The 15,303-nt window shown below is 39.1% G+C and overlaps 1 protein-coding gene across 1 annotated transcript in view; it reads left to right on the plus strand.

Annotated features, from left to right (window-relative positions):
• LOC108607930 (neural cell adhesion molecule 1-A) overlaps positions 1 to 15,303 on the plus strand; it is a gene marked incomplete at its 5' end in the record, with an annotated part of 58,816 nt that overhangs the window by 33,108 nt on the left and 10,405 nt on the right. The window contains 8 exons of the mRNA XM_033294152.1: positions 1,679 to 1,796; positions 3,333 to 3,426; positions 3,523 to 3,636; positions 4,180 to 4,383; positions 5,153 to 5,298; positions 7,911 to 8,055; positions 11,616 to 11,746; positions 12,468 to 12,627. Coding sequence (XP_033150043.1) covers positions 1,679 to 1,796; positions 3,333 to 3,426; positions 3,523 to 3,636; positions 4,180 to 4,383; positions 5,153 to 5,298; positions 7,911 to 8,055; positions 11,616 to 11,746; positions 12,468 to 12,627 — 1,112 coding nt within the window. The remainder of the gene's footprint in view (positions 1 to 1,678; positions 1,797 to 3,332; positions 3,427 to 3,522; positions 3,637 to 4,179; positions 4,384 to 5,152; positions 5,299 to 7,910; positions 8,056 to 11,615; positions 11,747 to 12,467; positions 12,628 to 15,303) is intronic.

A 15,303-nucleotide genomic window follows, 5' to 3' on the forward strand; every position in this document is an offset into this window, starting at 1 on the left:
GATTTGCTTGAAGCACATTGCATATTATTTGGTCATAAACATAGGCTCCCAAAGCGTAGTTATTAAGCCATGCCCTCGAGCATTTTCACTTTCTTCAGCGGGTGTGAGTTTTGCTTCTTCATTTTGTTGCTAGTACTGTATTTTAGTTTTTAATTAAAATGGTGGCATAGTAAGCAAGAGAGAAAAAGAAAACCGAAGCAAAATTGGGTTAACGTGCATGCTGCATCTCACTCTGACAACTTAAACTTCAGCAGCTATCTCGCTCGCACACTCACACACACACACTGCACTTAAGTTCTTTCGTTCCGTTCGCTCGGCACGCAGCAATTAAGTTGTTGCATTTGCCTGCAACTGTTCGAGCTGTGGCTGCAGTTGGGGGCTGGGGCTGGTCGCCAGAGTGGGTGTGGCAGTGTGGTTGCGTTGGTTGCCCGCATGAATTTATTGCGTGTTGCATACAAAAAGACGCTTAACGCTTAACAGCGCTACTTGCCGCACTAACAGCAGCCGCGTTGCGCCTCGCGCCAAGTTTCTGCAACAACAGAAGCCAAACCCGATGCCGAAGCCGAAGCCTTTGCCCCACTGAACTTCACATCACAAAGCTGCAGCCCAGTTTCATTTTTCAATGCAAAAGTCTGACCGCTATTTATGTCACGAATGCCGCGAAACATTCAATGAACAACATACAAATTGCATTAGCCAAATTTTCTTTATAGCAAACTGACGAATGCTGCAGCGCATGGGAAATTTATTTTCCTTATCATAATGACTCCATTTTATGCATAAAAAGACATTAAAATGAAATAATATGATAGGTATACATGTTTGATTAAATATTTAATGGAAAATAATCGTAATCCATAGATGAAATAGATGCAATTACTAGTTGATATACATAAATAAAGAACATTTAATTTAATGTTAATTAATTTTAAATATTTCAAAAAAATCTATTTTAAGCTTTGAGCGTCGTCGGCTTATTATTTGTTTCATTATATGATTAGTTTAATTATATTTTGTTAAATACGCACATTTTAAATTATTTTCTTGCTTATTAGTTCTCTTTAAGCGTGATACTTTCATAAAATAAACCTATAAGAAGCTTATCTGTCAGTTTATCATTCGAATTGCTTTTAATGCTTCATTGCAGTTTTTCTACAATATTTATTAATTAAAAAAACCAATTCATGGCTGTATTGCTTTTAATTTCACTTAAAAACAAATGATAATAAAATTAGCTAGGCTTTAAAATATTTTTACAAGCCCAATGCCAACAGTTAACAGCTTGTTTTGGCACTCTGCCATGCATGTTTATGGCCAGTTTAATGACGCCATATAATTTTATTTTTGAGCTTTAAGCATTTAGTTGGGACTCGAAGTGCCGCTGCGACTGCAGCTAGAAAGAACTTGCCGCATTAATTGCACTCGGGCAAAAGCAAGGGAAAACATTTATCTGCGAGCCATAAATTTAATTTTGGTAAACCTTGAGCTGGCTGCTTTGGTTTGGTTTGGCGCCTAATGAGCTAGTCTGGCAGTGCGACTTTCTTTAAATTTGTTGGAGTGTGTCTGAGTCTGAATTTATTTCAACTTGATTTAAGCGGTGGCTAAAATATTTATGTTGCCATTATATAACAAATTCGCTTACTGGATTTTAATGCCCGTTTCTCTTATTTTTCGACAGCTTCGATGTGCGAGATAGCATGGCCATTGAGCAGCCCCGACATTGGTCAGCACCGGAGGTCTTTGGCTCACGTGCAAAATTCCATTTGGATACGCAACCGGCAACCTTGGAAATAAAGGTGAGATTTAAAATGTTCAGTTCAACAGCATGTAAATTACATGTGTAAATTGGGTGAAAAATTCAACGCAGCTATTTAAATATTCCATTTAAAATTGGTTTTATGAATATATAAAAAAATAAAATTGTATGCAACAGCGACAGACAGACTGCCACAAGAGTTAAAGTGAAGTTTAAAAATAAATATATGCAAATTGTATGGGGAATAAATCTAAATTGAAAAAAAGCTCGCATACAGTTTTCCCTTTTATGCGGACTGTCAAATGAAAATGAATTAAGTTTTGTTAAGCCGCAAAATGCATAAATGATTTTAATAGCAATTGAAATTGGCGCTTACGAATTTAAGCCAATTGCTGAAATGCTTAAGAAACTGAGAGACATGCATGGGTTGCGGCAAAGGCAATGCGAAAAATAAAGAAACAAATTTAGATATCAAAAGTTGTTAAATTACCTTGTGCACGCGAAATGTTTATTAATGTCTTGCATGTTTACAGATAACTTGATTTACCGTTATTGTCATGCAATGCACACGCACACACACACACACACACACAGACAGACATACATTCATATACAGTCGGTGTACTTAAAGCAACGCCTCAGCATGTCTGTTGACTTTTAAAGGCCAAGTCGCTGCAGGAGCTGCATAGCCCGCTAACATAGCCTTGTATAAAACTTCACTTAGCAAAGGGAGGAGGTGTGTGTGTGGGGGGCTGTTAACGAGCCACCCACACAGAGTGAGCGACATATATAGAGTCGGAAATGAATGTGAAATGCACACGAAGAGGCGGCCTACTATAAATTTGCCACTCGTTGTTGCAACAACCTCATAATGCAGCTCGCCACTCGCTGAGGCCGTTAGCTGAGGTTGATTTATAAATTAATTTTAATTGCATTTCAATTGCAAAGCAATTAACCTAACGCCATGCATAAATGCCAGCGAAATTATAATGTGCATAAACTGAGTGAAATTTAAATATTATTAATAAATAGAAATAGCTAAAGAGAGCGGGCGAATAACTAATTAGCTTGAAGCTAAAATTAAATATTTACTATAATTATATTTAAAGGCCTATTTAAGTGCTGCGTTTAAAAGCACAATATGCAGCTAAAGCTAATTTCAGATGCATGGCAAACTCTTGACCACTGTGCTGTTGTTATTATCGTTAAATGCTAGCTCCGAGTCCCAAGCTCTGTGTGCTTGCTTATCAACTGCAGCGTATAACTGTCCTGACTAACTGTTCGACATATATCTTAAATGTTGTTGAACTACCGCACACACACACACAGACACACAAGTAACTACAACCACATAACAACAATAAATGACATGCAATAATTGAAAATTACATGGCCAGTAACAAAACTCTCAACGCAAATATACACAACTCTCCGTGTGTGTGTGTGTGTATGTGTTGGCTTACCTGTATGCATGCGTGTGATTGTGTGTGTGTGTGTGTGTGTGACTGTGGGTGTGGGTATGCTAATCATCTGTTTCCTTTCACACAAATAATTTACCAAAACGTAAATGTTGCAGGATATCAAACGTCATGATCAAGGCATTTATCGTTGTCGTGTGGATTTTCGCACAACTCAAACGCAAAGCTTCCGTTTCAATTTGTCTGTAATAAGTGAGTATTACAAAACGCATGTCAAAATTCACAATGTGTGAGAGCGTGTGTGTGTGTGTATTTACTTGATGAACTGTTTCTTTTGCTCTGTTTTAGTACTTCCGGAGCAGCCCCTCATACTGGACCGTTGGGGTCGTCAACTGAACGGCACACAATTGGGGCCCAAGCAGGAGGGCGATGATATTGTTATCACTTGTCGTGTGGTGGGCGGTAAGTAAACCAGAGAGCAGGCTTAACCCCATTTTGCCTAAAAGCTCAATTCCATACGTCTATATTCCTATATAGCTGTGTGCTGTGTGTTATGCTCCCACACATGCGGCTATATCCGTTCGCCCGGCTAGACAATTTCCTGTTAATTTCCTTAAAAGCTTTGGCCAAAAAAAAAAAAAACAACAACATCAACAACAACAACAAACACATATGCTGCATATAGTGCAAGAATGGAAACCTCAAGCCGCACAGCTGCAAAATGAAAATATCACAAAGTTTGCTTTAGCTTTGGACCCGATTCGCTTTCGCTTTTTGCGCTATTTTGTATTTTCCAATTTTGATTTTTTTCTATTCCCTTCCCCTCACCCTCCCAACCGCCAACCCCAACCCAAGCTTGACTTTTTAATTTGCGCCATTTCTCGTTCTGACGGCATGCCCTTTATTAAGACATACATATATTTGTACGTTTGGTGTATATGGACTGATTGTTTTATATTTTTTCCTTCTTCTCTTGTTTCTTCCTCTTGCCAACACCCACCACAGGTCGCCCGCAACCGCAGGTCCGTTGGCTCGTAAATGGACTACTTGTCGACAATCAAAACGAGCACAATTCCGGCGATGTTATCGAGAATCGTCTGTTGTGGCCATCGGTGCAGCGCAACGATTTGAATTCCGTATTCACATGTCAGGCATTGAATACGCAATTAGATAAGCCCAAGGAGAAGAGCTTCATACTCGATATGCACTGTAAGTGAATGCAGCCAGCCTTTGTCCAATAAATTTGTTCCCAAACTGACGCCCCAAGTGACCTGAATATACGGCGTTAGACCAAAAGACAGCACAAGATAGCGCTGCGACACTAGAGTCATTAACTTGTCTATTCAATGTTTGTCTGCATGTAGCGCTGCCTATCATGTCATCAAGGTTAGCTGGCGTATGTTATGTGTCTGGACTGAGTGAAATACAGTGGGACTCAAATTACTATTCGTCATAAGCTAAACAAATTCCTCATTTAAGTTCCTTTCATTCCTTCAAATTGTTACGCTGGAATGTATGCTACAAAAAGTTCATTTCACTTAATGCAATATTTATACGTTATATTGGTTTTAGCATAGCCGCCATTGCTGTGCTAGGATGTGTTGTATAAACAGAGATTTGTTGTTTAAACAAAAACATCCGGGTTTTATTTACTGTTATGCTTTATGACTGGCAACAAAAACATAAATAGGGTGGACTCTCTCACTTGTGGGGAAGGCTCGGAGTTGCCTCCGGGCAGCAGTCAAATTACCCGTTAAATAATTATATGTTAACAAAAACGAATGAATGTCAGGGGCGTTAACCAACAACCTCGCTCCAGTTATAAACAACAACGAAAACATTTAGAGCAAACATGCATTTATCAAGTCATAAACGTACTTTACTGCCGGCAGCTGAGTACATGGGGTCTCTTTTTTCATATTTGAGTATTTAAAAATTGAAATTAATTGTCATTTTTTTTTTGTATATTGCTCAACAGTGAAACCATTGACTGTGAAAATTGTGGACCCACCCAATTCTATGACTGCGGATCGTCGCTATGAAGTCACATGCGAATCGTCGGGCTCGAGGCCGGCCGCCATCATTACCTGGTACAAGGGTAAACGTCAATTGCGACGCACAAAGGTAAGTGGCAAGTTATAGACGGCCAGGGGCAGCTGCAGAGTCACTTCTTGCACATGACCGCAATTGACGTACCGTGCCCAACACTTGTGGTATATTGTTTTCCCCCAAAGGCATGAGGGAAAGGGGGGGCTCAATTGCTCTACTGTTTACTGACTCACGTTCAGCTCGATAAGTTATTGTGTTTGCACAGTCATGCCACACACACACGCACACACACACACTCACGCTCACACATAAGCGCAGCTCGTAACTCTTTGTGCGAAGTGGGGAGAGGGTAACTTCCACTTGTTGTCCGTGGGCGTGGCTGCCCCCACACTTGCCGTTAAAATAAACACAGATAATGTGATATAAACTCCACAATACACAACAACAACATTCTCACCCGCACCGTATCCATTTCGCTTCGCTGCGCTCTGTTTTGCTTTGTTTTTAGTTTGTTACGCTTTGGCTTTGCCTTTGCCATTGCCACTTTTCTACAATTTTTTTTTGCTCTACGGTTTCTTTTTTTTTTCAACTTTCGACAAATTTATGGGAGTTTTAGCGCAATTTTGTTGCAATTCATTTTTGTGCCGCTCGATCCCGCCCCCCGATTGCAAGCTGAACTTTTGCCGACTGTCGTTGCTGTTGCTTTAGTTGTAGTTGTTGTTGTTTATGTCCATGTCTGTCCGCCTTCATATATGCATATATGCATGCCGCCGCTGATTGCTTTGCCGTTTGCAGCTACCTTTAAAGACCGGAAATGTTTTTCAGTAGTTTTCACATAGCATAAAGTTGCCGTAATGCGGCAAAAGACCACCCACATGCCCCCACCACCCGCTAGCAGCGCCGCCCCATTCATGCAGCGACTTTATGGCCATGTTCTACATGCCTTTTGGTGCCTTGCTTTAGAGCTCTAATGTGTGGGCGGCAATTGTACGCTTGTGTATGTGCCAGGATACGCCCGACTTGTGTAGGTTGCAAGTATAAAGTACAGTGTAGCAGCAGCAACTACGTGTAGGGTTTGGGCAACACAGCATTAATCAAAAGCTTTTGGGGTGCCGGTGCCTCAAGCTGGAGCTGGAGCTGGAGCAGTAGAGCCGGCTAGCAAGCAGTTCACTTTGTATTGAAGCTAATTAAGGTAGCCAAGGTACGAGAGGGAGAGCTCTAAATATGTTATTTTTCAAATCTGAGAATGAAAAACATTGCTAACAAACTAACAGCATACTCTATGAATTTAATTTGAAAGTTAGCACGAATATAGACAGAGTGAAGTGCATAAAAGCAAGTGTAATGTAATTTAATTGAAATACCTGCACTTAGCTTGATGCAAAAATGTGTGAAAATTGTGCTCACTTTCATAATTTACAAATGAGCAACATATTATGAAGAGACATCGATGTAAAGCTAGTTAATTTTCCATACAAGATAAGGCAAGAAATGAACAAGGAATGCAAATTAAATTTTTTGTGGGACGACCTGTTTTAGGTTCTGCCTAAAGTTTATTTTCTTTCACTTATTGTTAGATGTATTTATTGAAACTTCTCTAAAATTAAAGGTATTTAAATCTTCGGCTCTACTGTTGGGATAAGTCATCACTTTTATTTTATATTTAGTCGATTGAGTTAAGCTATGCCAAATATACTGAATACTTGTCCGATACTGTCATAAGTGATATAAGAATTGTTCTTAAGGCTTTCTATCAAAGATGACGTTTATGTAGTAGCAGACCGAATAACAATCTTGACTAGAAGAGCAGCATATATGTGACGATCAATGGTGATGAAAGATGTACTGATTCAAAATCATTAATTTCAGCAGCTATGTTATTTATCTACAGATTTAAAATAGTTTCGATAACTTCAATTTATTCCCATGGAAGTGATCTGATTTGAGGATCGCTATTATATGGCCATGTTGGCGTCAGATTATTGGTCCACCTAATTTAGTTTCTTTTTGCACGGAAACATACTTTAGTTCAAGCGAATGTAACCGAAAACAAGATAGCGTTGTCTATAATTTTTTTTTTGTTTTTAGCTCGGCGTCCCTGTGCACTCACCTACTTGTTAGCCTCGATTCTAAACAACAATATGTTAACACCTTTATGGCACTTTAACATAAAATAAAATCTACACCAAACAAAGCAGACACACATACAAGCAAACAAACAATGCATAAACACATGTAAATAACACTTCCCTTACACCAAGGCCCCAAACTCACAGACACCCACACACATACAGACACACATACGAGAGACGCCATTGGCGCGCAGACCACATGTGTCTGCATATTTTACGCCTTGCAGCCATTTAACAAGTTGGCGCCTGTCCGCTAGGGGGCGACACAGTAAAAACTGAAGATTTTATGACCCGTTCAACTAACTGCAAGACTAACGACGATAAAAGCACAACTAATTATATGTTGTTGACGCTATAAAATTTATAATACCCACATGCAGTCACATAAAAGCCAAAGTATACACCAATAAATTTTAAATTGCAAACATAAAATATTTCGACAAATTTGCGAAAAAACACACACACACACGCTCAAACATATATAAAGCAAACGCCTAAAGCATTTTCTTCGTTTTTTTTTTTGGGCGAGTTTAATTAATGCAGTTACATTTTCAGGACGACATATCAAAGAACTCAACACGCTCGGAGCTGAGCTTTGTGCCCACCACAGACGACGATGGCAAATCGATAACATGCCGTGCGGAAAATCCAAATGTGAATGGCCTGTATTTGGAGACCATGTGGAAATTGAATGTCGTTTGTAAGTATTACAAATTGTGCTTAAGAATAAAAAAATAAAGAATACAAAATAAGTATATGCTAAGAAGCAATAGCAACAGTAAAACGCAACAGCAACAGCAACAAAAATGAAAAAAGCTTGTACACTTTCAAACGAATAAAAAGGCATTTGCCGACAGCTACCAAAAGGTAGACAGCCAACTAAATTTATTACGTCGGCGATGTCACCGTCGCCATTGCCGCTGAAAGCCTTTAAAATGCAAATAAATCAAAGACAAATGACAAATTGTGAATAATTTGCCATGGGCCAGAAGGCAGCCAGTGCCCCACTCACTCTCCTGATCTCTCTCTCTCTAGCTCTTTCAAACGAATGAAATGAAATATGTGGGCTGGCAAAATGTATGCTAGGCGCTTAAATTAAATGAAAGACTCTCTGTGTGTGTGTAAGTGTCTGTGTGTGTACAATACCAATAAAAAATTAAGCAAATAAAAGCCACCAGCATAAAGTGACTTCAATATCATTAAACAGTTTGTATCAATATTAATATTTAATTTTTTTAAAGCAGACACACATTAACTTTATTTTTTTTGCCAAAAGTCAATGGGTCAATAGCCGGCATATACTGCGGACATCGTAAAGTCGCCGTTACGTATACGCCGCGTTACCACTGCAAATGTATTTTATGATTTCGTCTGTGTGCACACACACACAAATACAATTGCATACACACATGGCGCAGCACGTAATGTTGTTTCTTTACTTTGCACTTCTTCAAATATTAAATTTGTACAACAACAAAAATATATTTATACATAAAAAAAATGTTGTTAGCTTATGTGAAAAATAAAGGTGTTATGATTATGCTGTAGTATATAAAAAAAATATAATATCTACCTGCATACATGTGCTTGCTTATTTTTTAGAATATTTTCATATACGGTTACTTTTTTTTTCTCTGCCTGGCGTTGCAATGTTTGTCGCAAATAAACTTTATGATCGGCACGTACAGCAAAATATTCATTTAAATTGAAGCAAATGCAGCAAATTATGCCCGCCTGACTTTAAATTAAGGCAAGAGCAACAAAATAAATATTTCAAGGCGAAATATGCTTTTTAATTTGAGTGTCGAGTCAATGGGGAATAGGCGTTAAGATAAGTTTGAATGCTGAATGCTTACAATAATATTAGACGAATTTTAAAATAATATTTATTTGAAAATAAGAAATTCTGTTGTCATATTTTTATTTATAAATTTAGAGCAACAATGCCAGTGTGGAGTGGAGCTATTCACAAGTGACAGTCTGTGCTTATTTTTAATTTGAAGACATGGCTTGCCATTTGTTGCCTGCCGTTATAAACGCTTTATATGTATGCATGCATGTGTGTGTGTGTGTGTGTGTGTATATCTCTATTCATGCCTGAGTTATTATGCCAACTTCGTTTTGGCTTCTTTAGGCGTAGCATTTGGCAAGGCCATTTTGGCGAAAGTTTATGTTTGCTGCATTCCATTCTATGCCTGCCTACGTATATATAATTTTGTTTATGTGTGTGCGCATGTGTGTGCAGTGTGCGTATGTGACACGCTCGTTTTAAAATTTATAATGTGGCTCGGGCAAACAAGGAAACAAGACAACAAAACATGCAATGCAATCACAGACATAGAGATTCCCATGAGCACAGTAACATGCTCCAGACCAAACCAGACCCGACCAGACCAGACCACTATACGTTTACGTATCCGCCAAGCGTTGCAGACAATTCGAGCACATAAGAATCAGTGTGTGCATATGTGTGTGTACTTTTGGCGTTGTTTATGGCTGACAACATTGGCGCTTGTGGCTGAGTGCGTGCCTGGCATTTTGAAATGTGAAAGCATCGCGATATTTTTCTCAATGCCGCAATTTGAGTTGATATTTTTAAAGTGGGGCGTGTGCATCAGTACAGCAATTGGGATTATGGCCAAATGAAATATGGTAGCAGGCCAATCATCTAGAATTGTTTCGTGTCGCACATTTGCACACTAGACAGCGATAACGAAAGGCAAAATAACTAAAGTAGAGTTGTGAACTTTAAATGTTATTACAGTCTTAGAGCAGAATTGCTGGCAAAATTTTTATCAACTTTTAGTTAGACTTCAAAATAAAAAAATATTAGTTTTTACATATATTAATATTTTAATAGCTCAAAAGTTATTTTTTTAGCTTTGAACAAAGCTTTTGGATGAGGATGACAGTGTGCTTACTGTTGAACGTAAGTTAACAGAGGCTTAACATTTAATATGCTGCAGCTTAACATTCAACAAGTAACAGCGGCTGAACAGAGAGTGAAGATCTTTTTTAGAATTGCATAAATAAGAATAAGAGATCAGAAGACAACTTTAATTTCGATTCAATTGAATTTCGATAATATAAATCTTATCTTTGTATATGTGAATGTATATATGAATCTTATCTTAAGTTTATAGTTGTAGTTTTAAATTTGAAAATTAGCTTAACATTTGCTTGTAATTTTATTAAAGAAGTAAGCGAGTTACATATGAACGTCATACATGTTGGCAATTTAAAAAACAGGTTCAAAATTTTGGGCGTGTTGCTCAAGGCTCAAGCCTTTTGCCGTCAAATTGCGTACTAAAATTCGCATATATCAAATGGCGTAATAAGCCAACTTTCATTTGCACATAAATTAGGGGGCAAGTGAGCAAAGCGCGCGTCGAGCAACTCAAGGCCCAAAAAACTGAAAAGCGCCGATCGATGGCCGCACAACATGGCGTATGGAAAGGGCGAAAAAGAGTAAGGAGTGGTGAAGGGGTAGCGGCAACGGTAAATGATAATCACAAAAATGGGCTGCAACATGTGTGCGGAAATACGGCGTCGCGACTTTTTGGCGAAAGAGTTTTGCGGGTCCTTTGAGCACTTTTGCTGATTGGCGGGCGCCGGCTGGCAAAACTGCGGCCAATACGACCCAAAAAACACACAAAATTTGCTAGATGGGGAGTATTTTGGGAGTTGGGAGTTGAGAGAGTTGGTGCTGGTGCTGGTGCTTGGGGCTGTGTAGTAAACTTTTGCACGAGCCGTTCTAAAGTGAGCAAACTTTTGGCCTCGCTGGTTGTCGTAGTCGTCGTCGTCGTCGTGCTAGTCACAGTCGACTGCCGCTGTTTGGCTTTGGCCGCCAATAACTCAACAATATTAAGGTTGGCACGTGCACGTCCTTGCTCGTCCTCTGTCCTCAGTGTCCTGCGACAGCGACAGCGACTCTGACTGAGACTGTGTTGGCTGTTGGCTGTCGCAAAGTTTGTGGCTCGTTAAGCAAATTCAAACGACTTAAGCGGCAACACATGTTTCCAAGCAGTGCTAGCCAAGTTGCTAGCCACTTACATTAGATGCTGCTCATAACTCGTGCTGCTGATGTTTGCTGTCATTGCTGTAAATCGTTCATAGTTGCAGGCACTATTAAATCAATTTGGGCAACAAAGTGAGAGAGAGAGAGAGAGAGAGAGAGAGTTGGGCACATAGCCTTAATGACTGAAAATGTTTATTATGCAGCTTATTAAATTGCGTCTCCTTCTGTTCCGTACATTTCAGATCCACCTCTGGTTGAACTGCACTTGGGCTCCACACTGGCGCCGGATGATATCAAGGAAGGCGACGATGTTTACTTCGAGTGTCACGTGCACTCGAATCCTCAATGGCGGAAACTGTTGTGGTTACATAATGTAGGTCGCATCAAGTCAGCTGGAAGTGAGCGCTGTCACGCCTTTGTCCCCCTGCCCTCACCTGCTCCCTAGCCCCGAGCGAGTCCTGATTGAAAACCCAAACATACAAGTATAGCAGGAACAGAGAGCTGAGCACCAACGTGAGCCACGGCTGTCTGCTTGACTGGCTTTCCATTCAGTTCTGTTTAAGTGTCAATAACATGGCAAGTTGCGTATGCGTTGCGGTAGCTGCAGCATCCGCCCAGTTGCTGCTCCTGCAGCTGCTGCTGCTGCTGCGAGTTGCATTGCTCTGCAGCATTTGCTCATTTCAATTCACACCAAGTCTGTTGGTGTGAAAAGTGTTGTGTGTGTGTCGTGTGGTGGGGTGTGGGTGAGCACCCCCGTTCCGTATTGTGCCGTTTAAGGCAAAATAGTTTTGGGATTTGTGGCATTGATTTCGGCGTCGCTCAACTTCATTCACCGCATTCACAATCAGTCAGCGGCAAGCAGCACCAAGCGCCAAGCCACCACAAACAGTAGCCCAATCCGGACCCACACCCAGTTGCTATTACAGCGCCTGTGTCTCTCTCGTTCTGCCTCAGGCTCACATTGTGTGTCTTCCAACACACAATTTGGCAAATTGATATTGAGTCCGCTTGCCAGCGCATAGGGAGTCTATAGCATTGTGGAGCAGCTCTGACTTATCTTTTTTATTAATAAATGCTGCTTTTCATATTCTCAGGGCATTCATCTGGAGCACAATACGTCTGCGCGTGTCATACGCTCCAATCAAAGTCTGGTCTTGCAGAAGATAACCAAACACTATGCGGGAAATTATGCGTGCAGTGCCATCAATGACGAAGGCGAGACCGTCAGCAATCAGCTCCCATTGCGTGTTAAATGTAAGTAATGGAGATAAATTTCAATAGAAGTGTCTACGAGAATTATTGTTATAATTATTTATTCAAACTGTTTCATTTGTTTATTTTAATTTAAACTAGTTTAATCTAGAATATTTAGCAGGTATTTATTTTTTTTTAAATTATTTATATATTTCATTTCGACTATGTATGGTAGACCATAGCAGAGTATTACAACAACTATTAAAAATTAAGTACATATAGTTACTTATGCTTAAACAAAGTTACAAAAAATTCCAAATATAGTTCAAATGTTTGGAGTGTGAAAACTCATTATAACAAATTTTATATATTATCTATTTTGATACTGACTTTTAATACTATGATCTTTAATACTAACACTACTTAGTAAAAACTTCTAGATAAACTAATTGATACTTCGCTTTCTCATTCGCTGTCTTGGCTTAATCACGCCTCACCATTTTATAAACTAATCTGAACTCCACGTATTTTTTCTTGCCAGGCTTCTGGTTTAAATCAGCAAAGCTTTAATGTATAATTTTTCGTTAATTTTTTTTTCCTTTGGCATCATTTATCTGCTTGTCTACTTACTCTCAGTGCCGGCACATATGTTTTCTTATCATGCAGACAGACAGACAGACAGACAGCGAGCCTGTTGTTGTCGTACGTGCGTTGACGTTGGCAGGACAAGCTCTTGGCATCAGCAGATAGCAGCGGACTTGTGCCTCATTTTGATGTATTGCATATATTTTTTTATTGCCCCTTTTGCTGTTGCTGCTTGGTGTACGCGGCTGTTTTCATTTTACAACTCAACTCAAGCCGACTCAACTTGGCTGGTCGCAGTTGCAAGTCAAGGCTGTGAAAATATTTTTCATTCTGCTCTTTGCATAAATACAATATTTTGCCAACTCGTTTTCATCTTTTACTAGCAGCAGCAACAACAACAACGACAGCTAACGCTACAACTGCACTCCTTATATATATTGCAAATCCAGTCGCCTTTTCATATGCTTGCCACACAGTTTGCGTCATAATTCATTGCTGGCTGCCCTTGTTGTTGTTATTGTTGCAACAGTAACAGCAGCAGCCGCAGCAGCTGCAGCTTCTGCGGAACTCTGCTTCAATTTAACAGTCCGCGAAACGTTGGCAACTCTTCTTGCCAGCTAAGAGTAAAGCCAATGCCAGAGCAGCTTCAGCTTGCCAGCTGCGCTTAAATTCAAGCAATTTGACAGCCATCTCCGCACTGATGATGATCGTGCTCATAATGAGCTTAGTGCTGCAGTTTCGACGGCGCACTACACACACGCACACATATGCAAATGAGTGTATGTGTGTGTGTGTGTAGTCACTCCAGTGTCTAATGTGAGGTACTTTATGCAACATGACAGGCGCATGGCTGCGGAGCTATAAATTAAATGCTCAACGTTGGCGTCGCAGCCACTTTGCTTTAATCCCATATATATTTTTTAGCACTTAATGCCTTAGTTAATGCCCAATCTAGTTTGCTTAATTTATAACAAATAAAGTTAAGCCGGCAGTGATTAAAGTGTTATAGACTACTATAAAAATTATTCTTGAAACTTTTTTCAATAGCAAATCTATTTTGATACTTTTCAAATGAATCTATTTATTTTAATTTATTGCTATAAGCATAATGTTTTAAGGCAGTGTAAATGTCACTGTAAATTATGCATAATCTATTAGTATAAACCCTAATAAATTTATTTAAGTGCACGTTCTTTTTAAGGGTAATAATTTAAGTTTGTATTGTATTTTAAAAAGCGCAAAGAGTTTCAAACTTTAACAAATTGTTAAAAAAATGCTATACAAATGAAATTTCTTGTTATGACCCACAAATATTTTTCCTATCTATATCTATATATTACATAAGTGAAATAAATTAAAGTCTTGTGCATCGCTAGAGTTAATTAATATTGCTTTTTATATATAGAATATTAAATATCAAGGCACATATGTAAATATCTCTTTCAAAGGCACGTACGCATCTATTTAAGAATGAGACTCTTTTCTTTTGAAAAACAACTCGATTGACTTGAAGACAGTCTATTGTTGCTCTTGAAAATATTTGCTTGAATTCACAGAATTGAATTTAATAGAATACGGCTAATATTTTATTTTAAAAGTCTCGCATCGAGTGTTATTTCTGAGAATGAGAACAAGATCTTCTCAGTAACTGAGTGCCGTCAAGAAAAGTCAATCGGCATATAAGCTGTGCTTATTTTAATTGCAATAAAAATTGAGTTTAATTTTGTTAGCGCTGTGCTAAATATTCGCAAATGTCAATGAACCCAGTGGCCGCATAATTGTTATCTAAGTGCTGTCTGAAGTATTGTCTAATTAGCTGGCGTCTAATCAAATGGCTCTAGAAATTGCCCCCCTTGACATTTAAATAAGTAACAACAACAAGAACGAGGACCTACACCAACAACAATTAGGAGGCGACTGTATGCGAAGCAGGCGTTGCTGTTCAGCTAATTAATTACGCCCTTTTGTAAATTTTTAAGACAAACAATTCATCAAAAATTCAAGTTGCCTGACTGCTAATGGGTTTTGGTTGGGTTTGCTTTGCTTTGGGCTTCACTTGCGGATAGCACGTAGTGTGTGTGTGTGTGTGTGTGTACAACGGCTACGACGACGACAGAAAATTACGCATACGCCACATGTGCTGTCAGCTAA

The sequence above is a fragment of the Drosophila busckii genome, chromosome 2L (genome assembly GCF_011750605.1).
Source record: "Drosophila busckii strain San Diego stock center, stock number 13000-0081.31 chromosome 2L, ASM1175060v1, whole genome shotgun sequence".
In the NCBI taxonomy this organism is placed as follows: domain Eukaryota; kingdom Metazoa; phylum Arthropoda; class Insecta; order Diptera; family Drosophilidae; genus Drosophila; species Drosophila busckii.